Here is an 18,653-nt window from a genome sequence, read left to right as displayed (position 1 = left end):
GTTTATGAAACACCCTGTATATTTATTCTTTTTAATTAAATTAATGTATTTATTATATTCGGTGTAATTTGTACATTTATATAATAGAGCTTTGTACAAAATTAACATTGGCATTTCTTGCTTGTCTTTGAGGCATAACTAAAAGGGCATGAGTAAAAAAAAACTTTTCTTCCCTTACACTGCTTGGAAAAGAAAACGTAAATAGAATATATGCTGGCTTTTTCTATAACACAGGGTGTCTCCGAAAATCATGGGCAAAAGGATAGCTACCACAAATAATTCAGATGAAAATAAGCCGTTTCATCTCAATTTATTTATTTGTAACAATGCTTCCTTATTCATACACATGTATTATGCTTACCTTCCTCTGATCAAAAAATTAAAAATTTAGATATACAACAATTTTTTTCCATATTTGTTCAAAATTTTTGAATAAATAGCTTTTTGTTTTGTAATATCATGTAATTTTCTTAATATATGTATATAGGGTGTTTCATCGTTGACCGAAGAGAACCAAACATTAGATTTCCCCTATATTGTTTGAAAATTCTCACATAGCTATTTTACGTACTTTTCCAACATAGAGAAATATACTGTGATACTTCTTGACGTGAAAGATCAGTTATTGTATAATGGTAACTTCGTATAGTATATAAAAACGATTATTTTATCATTAATATCGCTGCTGTCAAAACGTCAGATTAAGATGGCTTGGTTTCATCCGTTACCCTTATATGGTTTTTCACAATTCAGTAAATGAAAAAAATACCAGACAAAACACAAACAATAATAACTAATTAATAATAAATAAAGCAATACTAACTGAAAATAATTATTATAGAAAGTAAAATAATGATGATATACTGTAGAACATATTCCCCACGATTTCAAAGCTTCTTTTGATTGATCTCTAACTAACGATCGCTTTCTAATTTCTAAAATAATTTATTAAGATACGAGTTTCATAAAACGGCAATTGGCGCATGAATCTAACAATAAATTCGCAAAAGCAAAAGTAGAAAAAAATAACCACACCAGTACGGTTATAGAACTTATAATCAAACTCCAAGCGGTGTGGTTATGTAGCCAAAACCGTTCTGAATTAGAAAATTAGCTAATCAACCTTGAAGTAAAACGAGATTGAAAATAGATTAAAAACAGGTTTACATGGCAAAATTCAAAATGGTTTCAGAATGTTTTCAATTTACATGGAAATGTAGTATTTCATACTATTATTGTGGTAGCAAACTCAAGCCTTGAGGAGGTCTGATTTTTTGGTGCTGAGGACACCAAAACATCATTTATGTCGTTCCTGTATATATTTTATTCTGAGCATATACCGGAAAAAAGTGTATGTACGTTTAGGGATGAACCGAGATTTTTTATGTAATTTTTGTTTCTCTTAAAGCTGTATCAGCAATATTCGCACGAGGCCTGTCAACTGCACTAAAATGCTTAATATAACATGTGCAGAACGGATCACGATCTTTTTATTTGTATAACTAACAAGTAGTGCTGGGATAGATGTACGAGGGAAGTTCAAAATTCTCTTTAAAAATCTCTAATTATTATCAGTAAAAATTTTGTAAACATGGTCGAAAAGAGATGGAACTTGTTGCTAAAAGCCAATGACATTACATTGCTAATACGTTGACAATGTTGCTATTCAGGAATTTATATTCAACAGGTCGATGAAAATGGTCACTTAATGGATTTTTCGGATAAACTGACCTAATATCATAAATTATTTAGGGCACAATCTGAAAATACCGATCATTATCTGACTTCCAAAGAATGTTAAATGGAGATCACGGTAACGCGTTATACAGAGGGAACCCTTAAATTAAAAAAGATGCGATACCATCTTAATGAGGAGATATATTTGTATCCAAAAAGTTTATAAAAAATATAAAGCACATCAAACTTCAATCACTCCTTAAAGAAAACCAGCTGTTAAAGGCCTATGTATTTCAGGTTATACTTGTTCATAAGACACATGAATCTCGGTTTTGGCTCACCATGTAACATAACAGGCCGTAATCAATCTTCTCCAAACATTTTGAAAGGCATTTCGCAAAAAAGTACGAAAAGAATTAAATCGATTAAAATAATTATATCTCCGCAGGCTCCAGTTTATTAAAAACCATTATGAAACTCACTTTATATGCATTATTAACTTATTAAATGTTGATTATTGAAGAACCGGTAGGCGGATCAGAATTTAAATCGTGTGGTTACTTATGTGTAACATGAACAATATTATTATTATATTTAGAAGTGAAACGAGTGCTCGTAAAAATAGATGACATATGGTGGTAAAAATGTGGGTTTATACAACCACAATGTGTTTTATGACATTGGAAGTTATTTAAATTGAGCAAAATTGTGCAATTCTGGGCCAAAAAAATACGTTTTAAGATTTAGAAAGTTCCTACCGGTTCCAGAAATATTCGTGAAAATTGATATGTACTCAAATCTTTTTCATTTTATTCTGAGCTTCTTTTGAGAGATTATTAAGAATAAATGTCAATTTTCCGTTAGCACTTTTTGCCTAAAGAAACTGTGTAAATTTTTAATAACAACCAGGACAGTGATTAAATTTTAATTAACTTTAATAATAATTGTCCAATGTGCCATTAAAAATTCACATATTATCATATTTACATTTTAATATCATACATAATATAGATCATGGTTATGAGGTATATTATTACGATTTGAACGTTACGTTCCACGTCAACGGCAAGTCCAGATGCGAGGGTCATAAATATTTCACAAGTAGTGCATATACGACTTTTTCATTACTAATTTTAACTAGATTTTATGAAATGATAATTAATTTATCTACATAAAGCATAAATTAAATCCCGAAAACAAACTGGCAACTCGTCTTAAATCATTAACGGTGAATTTTCATTTAACATTCATTTCCAAGGCAAACCGTAAATAAAACAACAATGGTGATAATGACGACATTGTGAAGGATTCACTCCCTAGGTAAATAATGAGCCATATACATGTCATTATTAACCTGTTAATTCCAGCAGTTAGTACCGTTACTGGTCACCTTTGTTAATTGAGTTACGAGAGGAAGGTACCTGTTTTTATTACACTACTAGTTAGGAAACTAAACCCGTTTTGTCACTTGTTTTGAATACGTTCAGGCGTAAAGTTGTATTTAACCTAAACTAACTAATTATACCACTTATCTATTTCCAACTCAACAATGTCATTTTGTTATTATAACAAAAAGGAAAACAAGTAGACTTTATCTTGTTTGCCAAAAGCGGAAGGAAAAACAACCCAAAGAACATCCTTAAATTAAGGACGCGTGCCCTTCTTAGTTAAACATACATTGGGGTTTGGCAAGAACAAGAACCATCCTGTACGGCAGGTGGCGGAAAACAAATACATACCTTGATTTGATTTATACGTAGGGGCATGTGGAAGAACCAACCGATGTTGCCGCTAATGCAATCACAGATCTATTCATTTTGATGTTAAGTCTATGTCACTTAATTAAAGGTCCGGACATCCAAGGCGAATCGGAAAATAGTAAATTTTTTGTATAAACCTTTGTGAAATTCCGTAACTTCTCAGACGCCGTCAATTGGTATTTAAAATGAATAGAACTAATATGAGTCATTTTCGCGTTAGTTCATTCAGAATTGGCAACATAGGTGAAAAAAGGGCTCTTGATAGACCGGATACGACCCTTGGGGACTATCGGCGCAGGAAATAAACGATTGGATTTCAGCACACGCCACGATTAGAGGATGTACCCGCGCGAGCCCGTCAGAATTCATAAAAGTCCGGATACACCGGTACGACGGTATTGTATTTCTTGGGAAATAAAGAGGATTTAAAGGTGAATAAGAAATATTTGAGATCATTTTCTGTTCACATCTGTAAACATACTCTGCATCTGTGCAGTATACAAATTAAGATTTGCGTAAGATGATTTAAATCATTTTGCGCATTTGAATGAATAACATCACAAATTCACCTGCGTCCAGAGCAAAACAAATAAACACACAACCTACAATCATTGCTGGAAAATGAAACATGCAAAAAAGTTGTTGATGTTTACCGATATTCAACAAACAGTTCGCGAGGAGAGACGTGAGGGTCTCGTTTAACGAGTTGCCAAGACAAATAATCACGAATCGGCACAACTTGATTACAGGGGGCCGCAACTTTTGTGAGAATGTTCCAGGTACCATCATTAAATAATAGGGCTAGCTCGTTACGGTGGTACCCCTCACACTTGAGAAATTACGCACATAATTGACGGTAAAATCCACACAGTTATTTTCCAGGAGTTATGATTTAGTGTACTTCGTTTTTTAATAAAAATATAGTAGAGTTGAGTTTGTAATGTAAATAAATAAATAATTTGTGATTGTAGAAATAATTTATGATGTGAATAGGTTTTGAAAATGCACTGGGAAGTTCTAAATAGTTTGTCAGCGCAAAGATATTGATGTTTTACTCGACCCTTGTTAAAGAAATTGTGATTCTTAGAGATTTAAAGTAAGCGAGGGGAAGAATCAGTGCCTAGAGTTAAAATGACCTATGTTCTGATTTTTTATTACTTTTCCCTTACTCGCCCTTACTTTGTTATACATGTCACCTGGACACATTTTGTGCTACCGGCTTTGTCACCCAAGTTAGTTTCTGAAGGACTAAAAGAAAATCCTTTTTTTTTTGGATTTTTGATCCCTTCATTACAATATATTTGGAACGACCCTACTTTGTGAAATAACTGACGTGTTAATCTTATATTTACTATAAGAGTCATCGACGTTTTTAACCCTAGGAAAATCAATGGCATTTACATATAATTTTTTAATGGAAACTAAAACGTGATAGCGCAAATTATGAAATACTTAAATGAACTAAATCAAATTCAATTGAGTAATGATGCTTGTTGTTGGCCATCCTATAGAACACAGACCGACCATAAAAATGTGACTTTGACGTTATTTGCCACGTGCTCGTAGTTTATTCCTTGCATGCTCATAATTTATTTCTGCGTACCCGTAGTTAATTTTTTACCTACTCGTGGTTTATTTCTACGTGTGCGTAATTTGTTTATCATGTGTCATACTGGAAGGTAAACCTATTTCTGCAACACAAAAAAGAGCATATTTGATATTATAAGAAAATTCTTTAAATGCCACGCCAGAGTCCTAGCGTTACCATATGGTAACTGGAAGAAAAAAGAGATAAAATGTAATAAAACACATAATGAAAAAAAGTTACAATTATGTATAATAAACATCAGTAATCGGTTAATCGGATCTTCATCGTGGAGAAAAAAAATTTAAGCTCTATATTGAATGATTGAAATCAAAAATATATTATTTAATTACATATTTATTTATCACTACACACACAACAATATAAATAAAATAAATTTATGAGAAAGTATTTGTAAGCAAAAATTAACAATCTAACTACTCACGGTGGTCCTAGCTAACCGGAGCTACATATTTTATTCCCATTTTCCTCAACGCAGAAACATTTATTTTCTTTATTATTAATTATGCTCGATAAAGATAGATATTAGTATCATGCCTCTATTGGGGGACCACCTTGCCAGCTCTAAAATTCAAACTTGATACTCCAGGAAGCAAATATCAGATGTAATTTATATCCTTTTTGAAATTACACATAATATAATTAATGTATCGAAGATCGACTATGGCTCCCATGAATAAGTTTGTTGATCATGCATGCACCATTCAAATGTCTTAGATAATATTGATATAAATTTATAAGTTAAATTCACGTTTTTACACTGAAATGGTACCTAAAATTACGCGCAAATTCAGCAAAGTTGCAAATAATTGAATTAAACTAGTATAATAACCTGGTGCAGTTCGATTATTGCAAGAACCCCAGGGTGTGTAAGGAATGTCAGCGCCTTACGAAGGAACCATGAGTTGAATATTTAGTATATGAAGAGCTTTCGATGAAATTGATATAGGAGATTCTCAAAAGGCAGGAAAAGTTTATGGAAGACGTTAAAAAATTTAAATTGTTAGCTTCTTGGTAAAGAATATACGTGTACATAGTATATAGAAGACGTGTGCTGAACCCGCTATTTCCTGCTATTTCCTGAAAGAGGTGGATTATATTATATTTTAGTAATAAGTCGTTAATAAAATGTCCAAAGATGTATGTATGATGTGTTATTACCACTTAGCACAAATTTGGGTTTGCCATGGAATTCTAACCTTTTTCTTTTAGATAAATAATACACTGGTAGGGTATTATAACCAACTATAATACCCTAAATTGGTATCAAAATCTAAATATATCCTGTATATTCACATAGATCCAGCCCAAAACCAATCAATTACACATGTGACTCTATTATTATTATTTTAGCTGTTTTTATGCAAAAAAGAAACCTCATGATGTACCTACACGGTAAATTTCCTACTATTAAGTTCCGACTATTAATTCTTATTAATGACCAATATACTTTCATACGTACTTCTTCATTTATACCACTTGTTCAATTAGAATTTCAATTACCTGGGGTTATTGATTTAATTACCGCTTGTACGATGCATGCATATTATTATTATCCCATATCAAAATATGCCATTATATGCACAGCGGATAGCTTATTTAAACCGAACATGGTGGACAATTTCAATGGGAGCACATAATCTGCATTCTCCATCGTCATCAATAAAATTGTTAATTGGTACATGATCCATAAATTTTCCATTTGAAAAATTATTCTTTATATGTGGTCGCAAGATAACTTATCCTGTAGACAAGTTCTCATTTTATTTTTTTATTTGATGTTAATAATGAGAGATAATTAAATTGTCTGCGAGGCAATCAAACACAAGTTTAATTTCCGATTCCAGATTTCAGGTTGTGTATGTATAATAAAGAATACATTGTGATTTGTTTTTTCTGTCTCATTAATATTCTCTTATTTGATATATGATATTATTCGAATTTTATTCCTAATAAAATATCCACAAACTTGTCTCAGAAATTTCATCAAAAGAGTCGGTTTCTGTAAGGTGCTAGTTTATTAAGAAGCAGGTGCTTCGTCGCGGCTCGTGCCCTCAAATATCAGACACCACCTGTCTTTTAAATTTAGTTTTTTTTATCAGGTTCATGTTATGGAACGATAAGTAAGTGGAACAGATATCAGATATAAAGGTATCGTGCCTTAATACTCACTTCAGTAACCCCCAACAATTTTGTTTCGCCAATTAGGCAGTTCAGCACAAATCGCTCATTCTTCTAAACTAAATTTTATAAAATAATATAAGATTCAGTTTAGAATAAACTTCTGGTTATCTGAAAAGAAACAATAACACCACCTTGTTGGCGAACCGTTGTGCCTCGAAAAACATCCCTTAGAAGGGAACTTAATATTGTATTAAGGGCCGCATATGTAGGGGGTGTAAAAATGGAGCACGCGTTTTATAAGCAGATGTCAGACAGGGTATCCATCAGCACCAGTTGGCATCAAGTAACTTTTCTGGCCCTAAAAACACCTGGTGGAAGCTCTTGTATCTCTTGTATTGGGTGGTCATACACGGGGGACACTGAAAGTTTACCAAAATGTCTGATGCTAATTCAAATATTCGTTTTCAATTTAATGATCCGTTAACCTTTCTAGTCAATATTTAATGCGATGAAACAAGGGCCTGGCAACCACTTGCTGACATAATTAATTATGTAAATAAGAGGAAGGAAATGTTTGAGAGGTAACAGAGGTTGGGAAATATTTTTAAATGGGTTTTAGCGTTTTCTTTAGTTCCACATGAGCCAGAAGTTATTGACATTATTCAATTGGTGAAATTTGAAATAAAACTATCTAGAAAAGAAGGCCTGGAACTTCGATAGAGAAATCAATAAAAATAAGGGAAAAGAACGTAAAGAAGATGAAAAATATAATGAACAGATTGAGAAAATAAGTTTTCATGTTTTTAAATGCGGCTTATGAAAACTGATATCATCATATAATGACATTAATTTTAATATAACTTAATAATAACTTTGTAGAGAGACGGTATTACAGTCGGTAACCTGAATCACAGCTGCTGCTTACCACTTCTACAAATTCTTCAAAAAAAATAGGAAACATCTTGCATGAAAGTTATTAGGAAATGCTACTTTGTATAACTCAAGGCATATTGTGAAAGCTCGCTTCGCCCGTCCCGTAGAATCACACTCATTACACAAAACTATGCTTTCGTAACAGATTCATAAACAAAGCTATTTAAACTGCCTTTAGGGTTTAGCAGCTTCATATTCCTCTTGATATTAGAAGAAATAAAGCGAAATCCAGATATAGGTATATATCCCCTTTTGTACTGTCATACCTTCATCTCTTTAACTAGCTGATTAATGATTAGCTGATTAATGACATCTCACCGATCGCCGGTAAACGGAATATTCACTGAAGTGATCAAACGAGACTTACATTTATTTATGGAATTCTTTTTTCTCGGATGCTTTTTTGTCACGTACAGGTGTTGGCACCTCTTTATGCCCATCAAAAATATTCTAAAAGGGGTTGAACCGTGAAGGCTTAAAAAGTCAACGAATAGAATAATTAATCACCACGTTGGCGTTGCATAACAAAACGAGGCATCTAATTGTTATTCTGTTTCATTCCGTGTGTAGGGATATCTGGTAGACGTGGTGACATTTGAAGGGTCGCAGCATACCAGACAACTGAAATCATTTTAGAAACTATGTATTTGCCGAAGAAATGCTTTGTCACTGAAGTCCTATTGAACTGTTTTAAAGTAAATTATCATTCCTTGTAGGTCTCACATTCATTCGGACTCAGAGGCGTGTCTAAGTTGGTATTTATTAACAAAAAGGGGTTGGAAAACAACGACCCGTCAGCAAGCGAGAAAACTGAAAATAAATGAGAAAATTACGTAGAAACTGTGCTCTGAACAAGGGGGTTTTAAATATCACCTCTATAGGTCGTGGTATGAAAATCATGTATTTGTATTCATAACATAAAAGCTCTGGGTGCAGCGCATTTGTCACTTGTTATCTGGACATCGGCGCCCCCGACAGGCCCAATGATTTCTTTTTGTCCCATCGAGATCATACCACGTTTTCATCCACAGAGTTGTACTCATGTTGGAATCACCATTTTTCAATAAATTTATTGATTCATTTATAAATACAAACATCGTCACTAGCGATTGTTGGCAATCATTAGCGCCCCCCTAATTTTTATTTATCGTATCCAAGTTTGTAAGTATAAGAAACTATTAATTCAGCAAAATATTCTAAACTCATACCGTAATAAACCTTCATTAAAATACCTTCTATCCTCATTAAAACTTTGCCAATTTAATCATATTTATATCACAAATAACTCAACTTCACGCTTGTAGTTTGGTTGGTAACGAAAACATTTGACTCCGTACCTGTTACAGGGTTCACAACTCCTGGTTCCTCTTGAATCATAAAATGTACAAAGTTAGAAAGCGCCAGATAATTTAGATTTAAAGGCACAGATAAGAACTACCCCAAAGAAGATTTTAATCCATTTGCAATAAAGCTCTAAACTGATAGTGGCGGTTTTAACAAATTGTTATTGGATTTTTATTTATGGCTGTAATGTTAGAAAAGTATGCAAGTGTACTGTGAATTCAAACAAACAAAAACAGGTACGGACGGCATGATGGGGCACCCTGTGTAGGTTACTATAAATTACTTTTTAAGCGATTTTGGAAGTATTTGTCAGGTAGAGACTGTTTCCATTGATATATATAGAACCTCTCTTACTTCTTAATTATTTTGCATAAACTTTCAATATTCAGTAATTTGCAGTTGTCCGGATTTTTCGTAGATTAGTGAAAGAATGTATTGTAGCTAATTAGTACACCTTGCGATCGGATCGGCTTTAGGTGAGAGAGACAAAAATTGTTTGCCCATCTCTCTATAAAAATATGGTAAATTTGCATCAGTTTGTAAATACATGATAAGACCTATTAATCTCTATAGTGCAACAAATGCTATCGAGCGTGAATGACGAGTTTTTCATTCACGCTCAATAGCATTTGTTTCTCAAGCCGGCGACTGAACGTTGTAATCTAATATGATCATTCGCTAGTCAGTGCCGATAACCGAACATTTATTAGTGAGTACTGATAAAATACTGGAAATGGAGCATCTGTGCTCCACTTTAGTGCCAATTTTTTAACAGTGGCATAGTTTTGTGAATTGTGTAATATTTACATCAAATAATGGGATGATCTCAATACAAAATTTTGTTTTTGTATTGATGTTCATGGTAATAAACTCGTTAATAACGCCGTCATCGTTTCCTATACTTTATTCATTTATTTTTAATTTATTTAATATAAAGATTTTCAATAAATAACCTTGAAGTTCTATGAACATTTTTTCATTTATATTGTGTTTAAAGTATCAGAGGTATTTTTGTTGACTTTGTATTTTATCATTTTACAACATGGAAACAAAAATTATAGTCAATTTTGCAAATAATCTGAATGTAACTTCACTAAGTGTCATAACAAAAAAAAGACATAAGAAGGATCGGAATTTCAGGATGACAGTTACTGCTTTTAAGCCATTTCAATTGTATGACGAATTACTAATTAAGATAAATCAATTGAAATATTCGCGAGGCAGCCACGGACTATAAAAGGCATGGCACTTTTTGTTTATGGAATATTACCACTTATTAATTCATTATTCACTATTGTTCTCAGGCCCATGGCAGAAGCTTATCACTTAGGTGGCAAAAAGAGGCTTGAAACAACGCAACTGAAAAATTTCTTTCGATCTTTAGGCACTACAAACTACACCAAACATTCCTTCATTAAGCCATTCTCGATTTCACAATGTAAGAAGTAGGGACTTCCTTTCAAAGTCACTGAATGCAAAATTTTATTTATTGTTTGATTCAAACAACTTCTTACCCACGATTCATTGTTTAAAGTACCCTCCGGTATAGAACATAAACCCATATAAAACACAAAAGCAAATTCAGCTGATAATTGACGTTAAAGCCCAGCAACCCCTAAGATTTTGAAGAACATTATACGGATGAAGAATAAAAGCCAAAATCTGGCCTTTGATTACCATTTTAATATATATTTTCATAAAGGGGCATCAAGTATTATTATGTAAAACCAATAGTTCTTGTTCAACGAAAAAAAGTAATTCAGAATCGTGAGGAATATGCGCAAGGAGTCCTCACCGGTATAATACGCATATTGTTGCTCACGCTGTTAGAACAAACCTATAGAGTTCCTATCATATTACGCAAATATGTAAGTACTTAGCTATAGTTACTTACAACGTTAGCACATTTTTTATCGTATGAATTCATGAATCTCCAAATCCGGTGCATTTTTTTAATGCATATGTAGTGACGGAATAACTGTCATACCACATTGGTGGCGGAAAAGATGTTTCCTTGGTGAGGCAGTTTGACTTTCACTTTCAAAATGAAAATAATAAAAAAGAATTGTCCTTTCTCAAAGCAACCAATACTAGATCTCCGCCACTTCCAGATGAAAACTGTTTCTTATCGTGTGTTCGTGCTATGCGCCGAGTTTATAGATATTGCTGGATACATAAAAAGAATACTTTCCACCTTTTTATTATTATCTTTGAACGGTCCAAGATACCTTGAATTTTTACAACAATTAATCCCCACTTTAAGAATTTTTTTCCCAGCCCTAATAACCCAATGATACATAACGAAAATTTATGGTTCCAGCAAGATGGTGCACAACTGCATTATGCAGTTCAGGTTAGGCAATATATCGATCGATGATGTAGCATTTCTCACAGATGAATTGGAGGGCGTGGATTTATTGAATGGCCACCAAGGTCTCCGGATCTTAATGCTTTAGACTATTTTTTGTGGGGGCATTTGAAAAATGTTGTGTACAAAACTAGATATGAACCAATTGACGATTTAAAAACTAGAATCAGAATAGAATATGCTAATATTAGTCAAAAAACAATAAATGTGGTTCAGAATGAATTTATCCACTGTTTAGAACACAGCCAGGCACAAGAAGGGTTTCAATTTGAATATTTAATCTAATAAATACTTGTTGTTCCTACTAATTAAATACTATGTTTGGTTAAAATTTATTTAACCCTTATCATAAAGAAAAATATGTTTTTGAGAATTTATGAAGAAGTTTGTCATGTAACATAATAAAAAAATGTATGTCCGGTACATAGAAAAGAGTGCCCTTTCATATGAAATGATCAAAAATTAACACTGACGTTATATTTAGAAAATTGATGCTATGGTTAATATTATCCAACCAAAATATATGGATTTGTAAACAAAAGTCGACATGTTCAAGCATTTTTTATTATTTTAATTTCAAACCGAGAAAATGAATTTTTTCCATACTTTATGTATGTATACCCTATACTATACTTCGGAGATAGTAGAAAAGTGATTTTTCTAAATAACAAACGTTATAGATAATAAAAGTTTAACAAACTCCTTTAGCTAAATACAATATAATGGATCATGGGGGATATGGCAGGACAATGTCATAGTAGCTGAAAACATAATATAAATTCAAACCACCGACTGTGTATGATCTACCGTTACGAGACTTTTTAACTGCCATATGCACAGGTAAATAGCTTATGCACCCAGAAACGATTATCCAAAAATCCGAATAGGTAACAAAACTAGATCTTTTAACCACCCCAGAAACTTTCTGTGCATGCCTAACAAAGCGTTCGAACTTAAGATATAATCCCTATAAGAAATTGTATTGAAAAGGGCACGTTACACTTGTTAGCAAATAGTTTTGTGACCATCACGTCCATTTAATGACACCGAATTCAGATAAATGTCAAAATGCATGGGCACCGATTGTTACGCACGAAGAAATTAGAAAGAGATTTGAAGGAATGAGGAGGACTCGATTTGCGGTGCATGCTGATTTGGATAATAGAGAATTTTAAGTTTAGTCATGCATAAAATTATAATGGCATTAGCTAATATGGTTTCTTGAATATCTTTGCTCTATATACCATGTGTGGATTGAAAATTCTTACCTCGAATTTGAGTCCTAGATTGCTTTTGATACGCAAAAACGAGCTTATTGTAAGAGTAAAAAAGACTTTTAAAAGAAAGAGCTGTTAATATAATTTCGTCACCAGTAATGATTGAGCATTGCCACAAATTGCAGTGTAAAATAGCTAAAAAAATAAGTCATGAATATTAAAATCGCAGGAATGACATTTAACTTTGAATATATTATAAATAAAAGATCATGACTTAAATCCAAATTTGATGGCATTTTTTTCTCCATATTAGTCTAATAACAGATATTTTAATATACTTTGTTAGCACACAAACGGCACCCCGAAATGCGTGTTTCTAATGCCATTAAACGAATTACATAAGTCAATGTCTTTAAAGTAAGAGCATAGCGTTAGAGAAATATCGTAAAAATAGCAGATAGGTTAACATACAATAACAACTTGCGTTGTTTCTTTTAACTTTGGGCGTACGTATTAAGATAACCAATCTCTACAAGGATTAAATAGCAATTATATTATATGGATATTTGTTCGTCTACCTATAAAGTTTTAATGACGAAGGAAGAGAGAGACAAGTGGAAATCAGAGATTTTAAATCGAAGACATTGATAGTTGTGGACCGAGTAAAACTACAATATTTAAAATAATAGTTTTACTCTGTCCACACAAATAATAATTAAAATAATAAATGTTTTGTAGTTATATACTTATGTACATTTGGCCATAAAGGAGGGGCAGTGCATTATATCAGAGCATTTGAAACTGTCTCATAAATTGAGTAATGTGCCGATCTTTGGAAGATAACCGCTGAAGTACCTCAACATACCGGTATCATGATGTTATGGTATGTTAAAGTAAAATGTCACAGCATCTTTAGAAAATCGGGTTGTTTGAAATTCCCATAAATTGAATAATGTTGGTAATTTTTACCACATTTATTACTCTTCACCGACAAAATCGCTGACATATGTCATACTGATGTTACAATAATGTCATAGTGCCTTACAGAGAGTGGCAAATCGTAGCGTCCGTCTATGAAAAAAAAATAGTTATGCTACACCAATTTATTTGGGAATATAGTATGTTAAGAGTGTCAAAATATAGAGGCTCTCTAAATAAGAAAGATCAATTTCACATTAAAGTTGAATTTAAGAAAAGAAACAAATAAAGACAATTTTTATTTTACTAATAATTAATTAGTGATTAAATAATGGTTTTGTTATCCAGTTCTCATAGAATTATTAAACTATTCTTAAAGTAGGTTACCAACTAGAGCATATTCTATAGTAATGCTACTCTCTATTGTACTGTGATGAATTATAAAGCAACGTTGCGAGCGTAGTGGCTATATCAGGTAGGAAAATCGTCATATTTCTGTTTACAGCGTAGCCCCCATATGTTCGTATATGATTTCAGTGTTATACGTAATCATGCATGTTGGTATAGGGCTCAGGGGCCTCTTTTAGTACTTTCCCTAATAGCCTCTACAGTTCTAAATCTTAACCTAAGTACAGTATATTAATTTGTAACTTCAGTATGTAAATGTACAAATAAACTGCATTTCCGGATAGGAATCCATTTTAAATGTATGCATATCCCTTTTGTGGGATCCCCCTTATTCGTCAGTTCGTAGAGAAATATTAGAATGATAGATTTAAAGTTGTTTGACAGCTTTAATGCTCTTTATTGATATGCAGCTTCAATATTAAAATATAATAATTGTTAATTTGTTTTGGCGGATTTCATTTACGTACTGAATAATCAAACAAACGCATAGGGAACTAATTAAATTGCCAAAATGTTGTTACCCTAATATGTAGGTTGTTATTTTAGACACTCTGTTTTAAAATTACGCTTCCATTACTTAATATAATTAATTATATAATAGTGTTATCGCCAGCGAGCATGCCGAGCTACATAGTAATTCCCACTTCCGACGGAAGTCAGGTGAATAACTCGGACTCCTCGCACTCCTGACTTATGCTCACTTTTTACTTTTACTAAACGTATTTATTTATGTAATAGCTAAAGATATAGCTGTAATAAAAAGATGGTTTAATTATTTGCATAAATTGGATATTAAGAATAAATATAATTGGTTCATATTATCATTTCATTTACATTTGAATACTTTATTATAACGTTAAAATAACCTATAAGCACACGCAAATTGATGATTTATTCGTACATGCAGATGGCACTTTATGAATCTTAATTATTGAATAACCTCTCAATAAATCCTTTTCAAGAATGTTATTATTAACACCACGAAAAAACAACGTTGGATGAGTATTTCAAAATGTTTTTGGTTTGAAATTTTTCGAAAAAAAAATGTTTTTAAATTGGTCTTTAACCAAGCAGAAGAAATATTTTTACCTCTTACGAGAATCGCTCCGCCTATTCGGGAATATACTGTACATATTTGTAAACCAACACCACCGACATTCAGGGAATTTACAAACGCCATTTACTGTAAGATGTATTCTTTACATCATCCTTCACCGTAACCTTGAATTGCCGGCATGCCAAATAATCCTTGCAGACACATTCGTCACTGTCCTGTCGTTTAATATTCAAACTAACTTAAAAGCTCCGCATTAAGTCACTTTTAACTTTATTGCGCTAACGTGTGGTGTTTAAGCTATTTGTTTCTTGCAATAAAACTAGGTAGGTACATAGACTTATAATGTCATATGCGAAACCCGCCTTTAAAACATGGAATTTCACCATTTCTAAATAGTGATCCTTATTAAAACTTGTTATTAGAACCCTTATTAGAATATCATGCGATTACTTACCACATTTACAAAATCCTGGAAAGTTATTGCTGGAGAAGTGGTATGTCTGGATTTATCTAAAAAAATTTGCCGTTTTCCGGTATTGACCCGTTCGCGAAACTCAGGCTGATCCATTGCGTTTAGAAAGTCTGGCCATGGAATCTCTCCGAATCCTTCAGGATCAAACTTTAGGTATATAGAAAAGACAATTTCCAGTAATATCTGCTTATATTGCAAAAATGTACGCTGCTTACCTTATCAAAGAACTGCCGCCATTGCTGAAATCGAAAGAAAGTTTTAGCCGAAACTATTCAAGTTTGCAAAAAATTCAGAATTTTATGAGATATGGTCAATTATATTGCTTAATAAGGTTTGTTGTATAACAAAAAAACTCGTCTTCGTATAAGACGCTTTTGCTTTCTGGAAAGGTCATCTTCTTTTATTTTTCTTATGACAGCACTGTTAGATTTTATAATTTTTAAATAGGGGGTGGAATGGTTATTTTAGTAGGAGGAATGGAAATTACACTCATGAATCGATATGTACTGAATAGGTAGTTATTATTGAAACTAACTTAGTTCTTGTTAAACGATAAAAATTGTTATTTTTGCTAAACCTTCACAAGAAATAGAAATTTTATAAAAATCCCCAGTCTACCAATATTCAAAAAACCTGCAAACAGGTTCTGAAATTTGGTCCAGAGGCCACAAATGATATTGCAATAAGAGCTTTCTTTGTAACTTATGCAGTTGTGCGAGCAGCACTAAAGCAAATGTAATAGTTGTGAATTACATTTTTTGTTATTGGCTTTGTTCGATATCAAAAGATTTTTTTTAACGTAAACCAGTCTACGCCACCGATTCCGCAAGAAGTAACCTTTCAGGCATTTATTTTAGACATAAATTTATCTTAAACGACAGATCCCTAATAAGAATCGAATAAGGTTGCTTAGCAACAACATTACATCAGACACTGTAATGTTCAATTTATCGGCTGCAAACCAATACAATTCAGTGCAAGGTAAATGAATTTATCCTGACGATATTAAATAGATAATATTACAAATTTAACAAAAAATTGTATACAAATTAAAACTCAAAAACTTTTTGTTGACTTTCTCGTTAGATCTTATATAGAATTAACATTAAGTATGTACAATAGTGACCAACAGGTAACTGAAATGGAACTTAATGGAACCTAATCAAACCTGAACTAACCAACAGGTAACTGAAATGGTAGCGCCACCTTACGAGAAGCAAGAAATTATTTAATGACGTTATTCGAAGGCTTCAGGTACCTAGCTTAGTAAACATGTTCCACCCTAGATAATGACCCTGCTTTTGATGGAAATAATTTATCTGTTGCCACAGCTAAAAGTTAGATGGCGATAGTGATATACTGAATAGACCTTTACTTCATGTACTTCCCTAAAAATTAACTGTGCTGATTGCTCATTATTTTTTTCTTTTAATAGGGCTTATAAGATTGCTCATTTTCTAAAATTCTGTTGTCATTTTGCGTCAGTAAAAGTCATACCAATTCCATATAAACCACACTTAAAAATGTTAGCGTGGCTTAACTTGCCAGTTGCATGTAGAAGTGTGAATTTATTCCAAGTTTAGTCTTGAACTAAGTGTGTTTATGATGAATATGTCTTTAATTACAAAACCATGTACTACACTTGTTTCATCATTAAGCACTAATTTGGTAGATGACTTTATCAGTCGTCGGCAGACAAAGTTTCTTTACTGCCGTTGCAGGAAGGTACGGAGAGTCTTTTCCTGGCGTCCATGGGACGGCAGTAAAAGTAACAGAAAAAGTAGAACAGTCGCTACTTACGTCTCTGAGCAGTTCCCTCCTAACTTCATTTTCATCGACTTCACTCCCCAAGTCAGTATGATCAGTGTCATACTGATCGAGTACCTCTTGGCCGAACGATACGAACGACCCGGTAATTGTCGCAATATGACCTGGCTCAATTCCCGACTCTTCAGACTGTGCATGCGCTAGGGTGGTAGTGGCTCGTGTCAGGATTGTTGTGGTTGAAGGAGAGAGGCGATGAGGCCAGGCACTATGTGAAAGCATGGCATGCGGATGCCTAATCATAAATAAATATTATGTGCATTAGTAACAACTACTACAGTCAGTTAGAATATGTATAGTTTTGTGTAACGATTTTATGTAACTCGTGTTATATAGCGATATAAATGTCTTTTGGTAGGTACATACATATATTGCGTTCCTTTGGAAATGTTGCAATTTTTAGAGGGGATTAAAAGATGTTTATAAAATTTAGACGAAAATTAGTTTTTATTGAAGTACTATACGTAAAGTTTCCTTGAACGTCACAGTTAAAAAAAGCCATAATTGCATTTAACGCGACAAATTAAGAGACGTGATACAGAAGATTTGGAAAATATTTTTATAAAATTTAATTCCAGTTTTTCCTTGTTTTTTTATTTATTTAGAAGGTGCACATATAATTCATTGACATTTAAAAGAGATACAGAAACAAAAAAGTTAAAATATATAAATCTTATAGAAATATTTATATTAGGCAGAGCCGTGTTTTTGAGATGATGACGTTTGAAATATGGAACTTCTTCAAATCTCTAATTTTATTAATTTATTTTTTTTTATACTTTAGCGTGAAAAATACTTCTTTTCCGTGTAAGCCATTGATGCGCGCAATCCGTGTAAAAGTAAAATATACGAAAATCAGGCAATCTTTCGATATTATTTTTGATCCATGCAATATTTTGACAGACGCAGAAAATATTTTACGCATTCAATAAATTGGTGTACATT

The 18,653-nt window shown here is 32.7% G+C and overlaps 1 protein-coding gene across 1 annotated transcript in view; it reads right to left on the bottom strand.

The window, feature by feature from the left end:
* Window positions 1-18,653, bottom strand: part of LOC136411167 (protein rhomboid-like) — an 87,048-nt gene that overhangs the window by 67,860 nt on the left and 535 nt on the right. Inside the window, exons 2-4 of the mRNA XM_066393642.1 lie at window positions 17,685-17,943; window positions 16,100-16,123; window positions 15,867-16,031 (exon numbers count right to left, since the gene is read on the bottom strand). Of these exons, the coding sequence (XP_066249739.1) occupies window positions 15,867-16,031; window positions 16,100-16,123; window positions 17,685-17,930 (435 nt within the window). The 5' untranslated portion in view covers window positions 17,931-17,943. The remainder of the gene's footprint in view (window positions 1-15,866; window positions 16,032-16,099; window positions 16,124-17,684; window positions 17,944-18,653) is intronic.

This window comes from Euwallacea similis, chromosome 1 (genome assembly GCF_039881205.1).
Source record: "Euwallacea similis isolate ESF13 chromosome 1, ESF131.1, whole genome shotgun sequence".
NCBI lineage: Eukaryota > Metazoa > Arthropoda > Insecta > Coleoptera > Curculionidae > Euwallacea > Euwallacea similis.
Note: the sequence above shows the minus strand (reverse complement) of the source record. Positions and strands in the feature narration are given on the sequence as shown.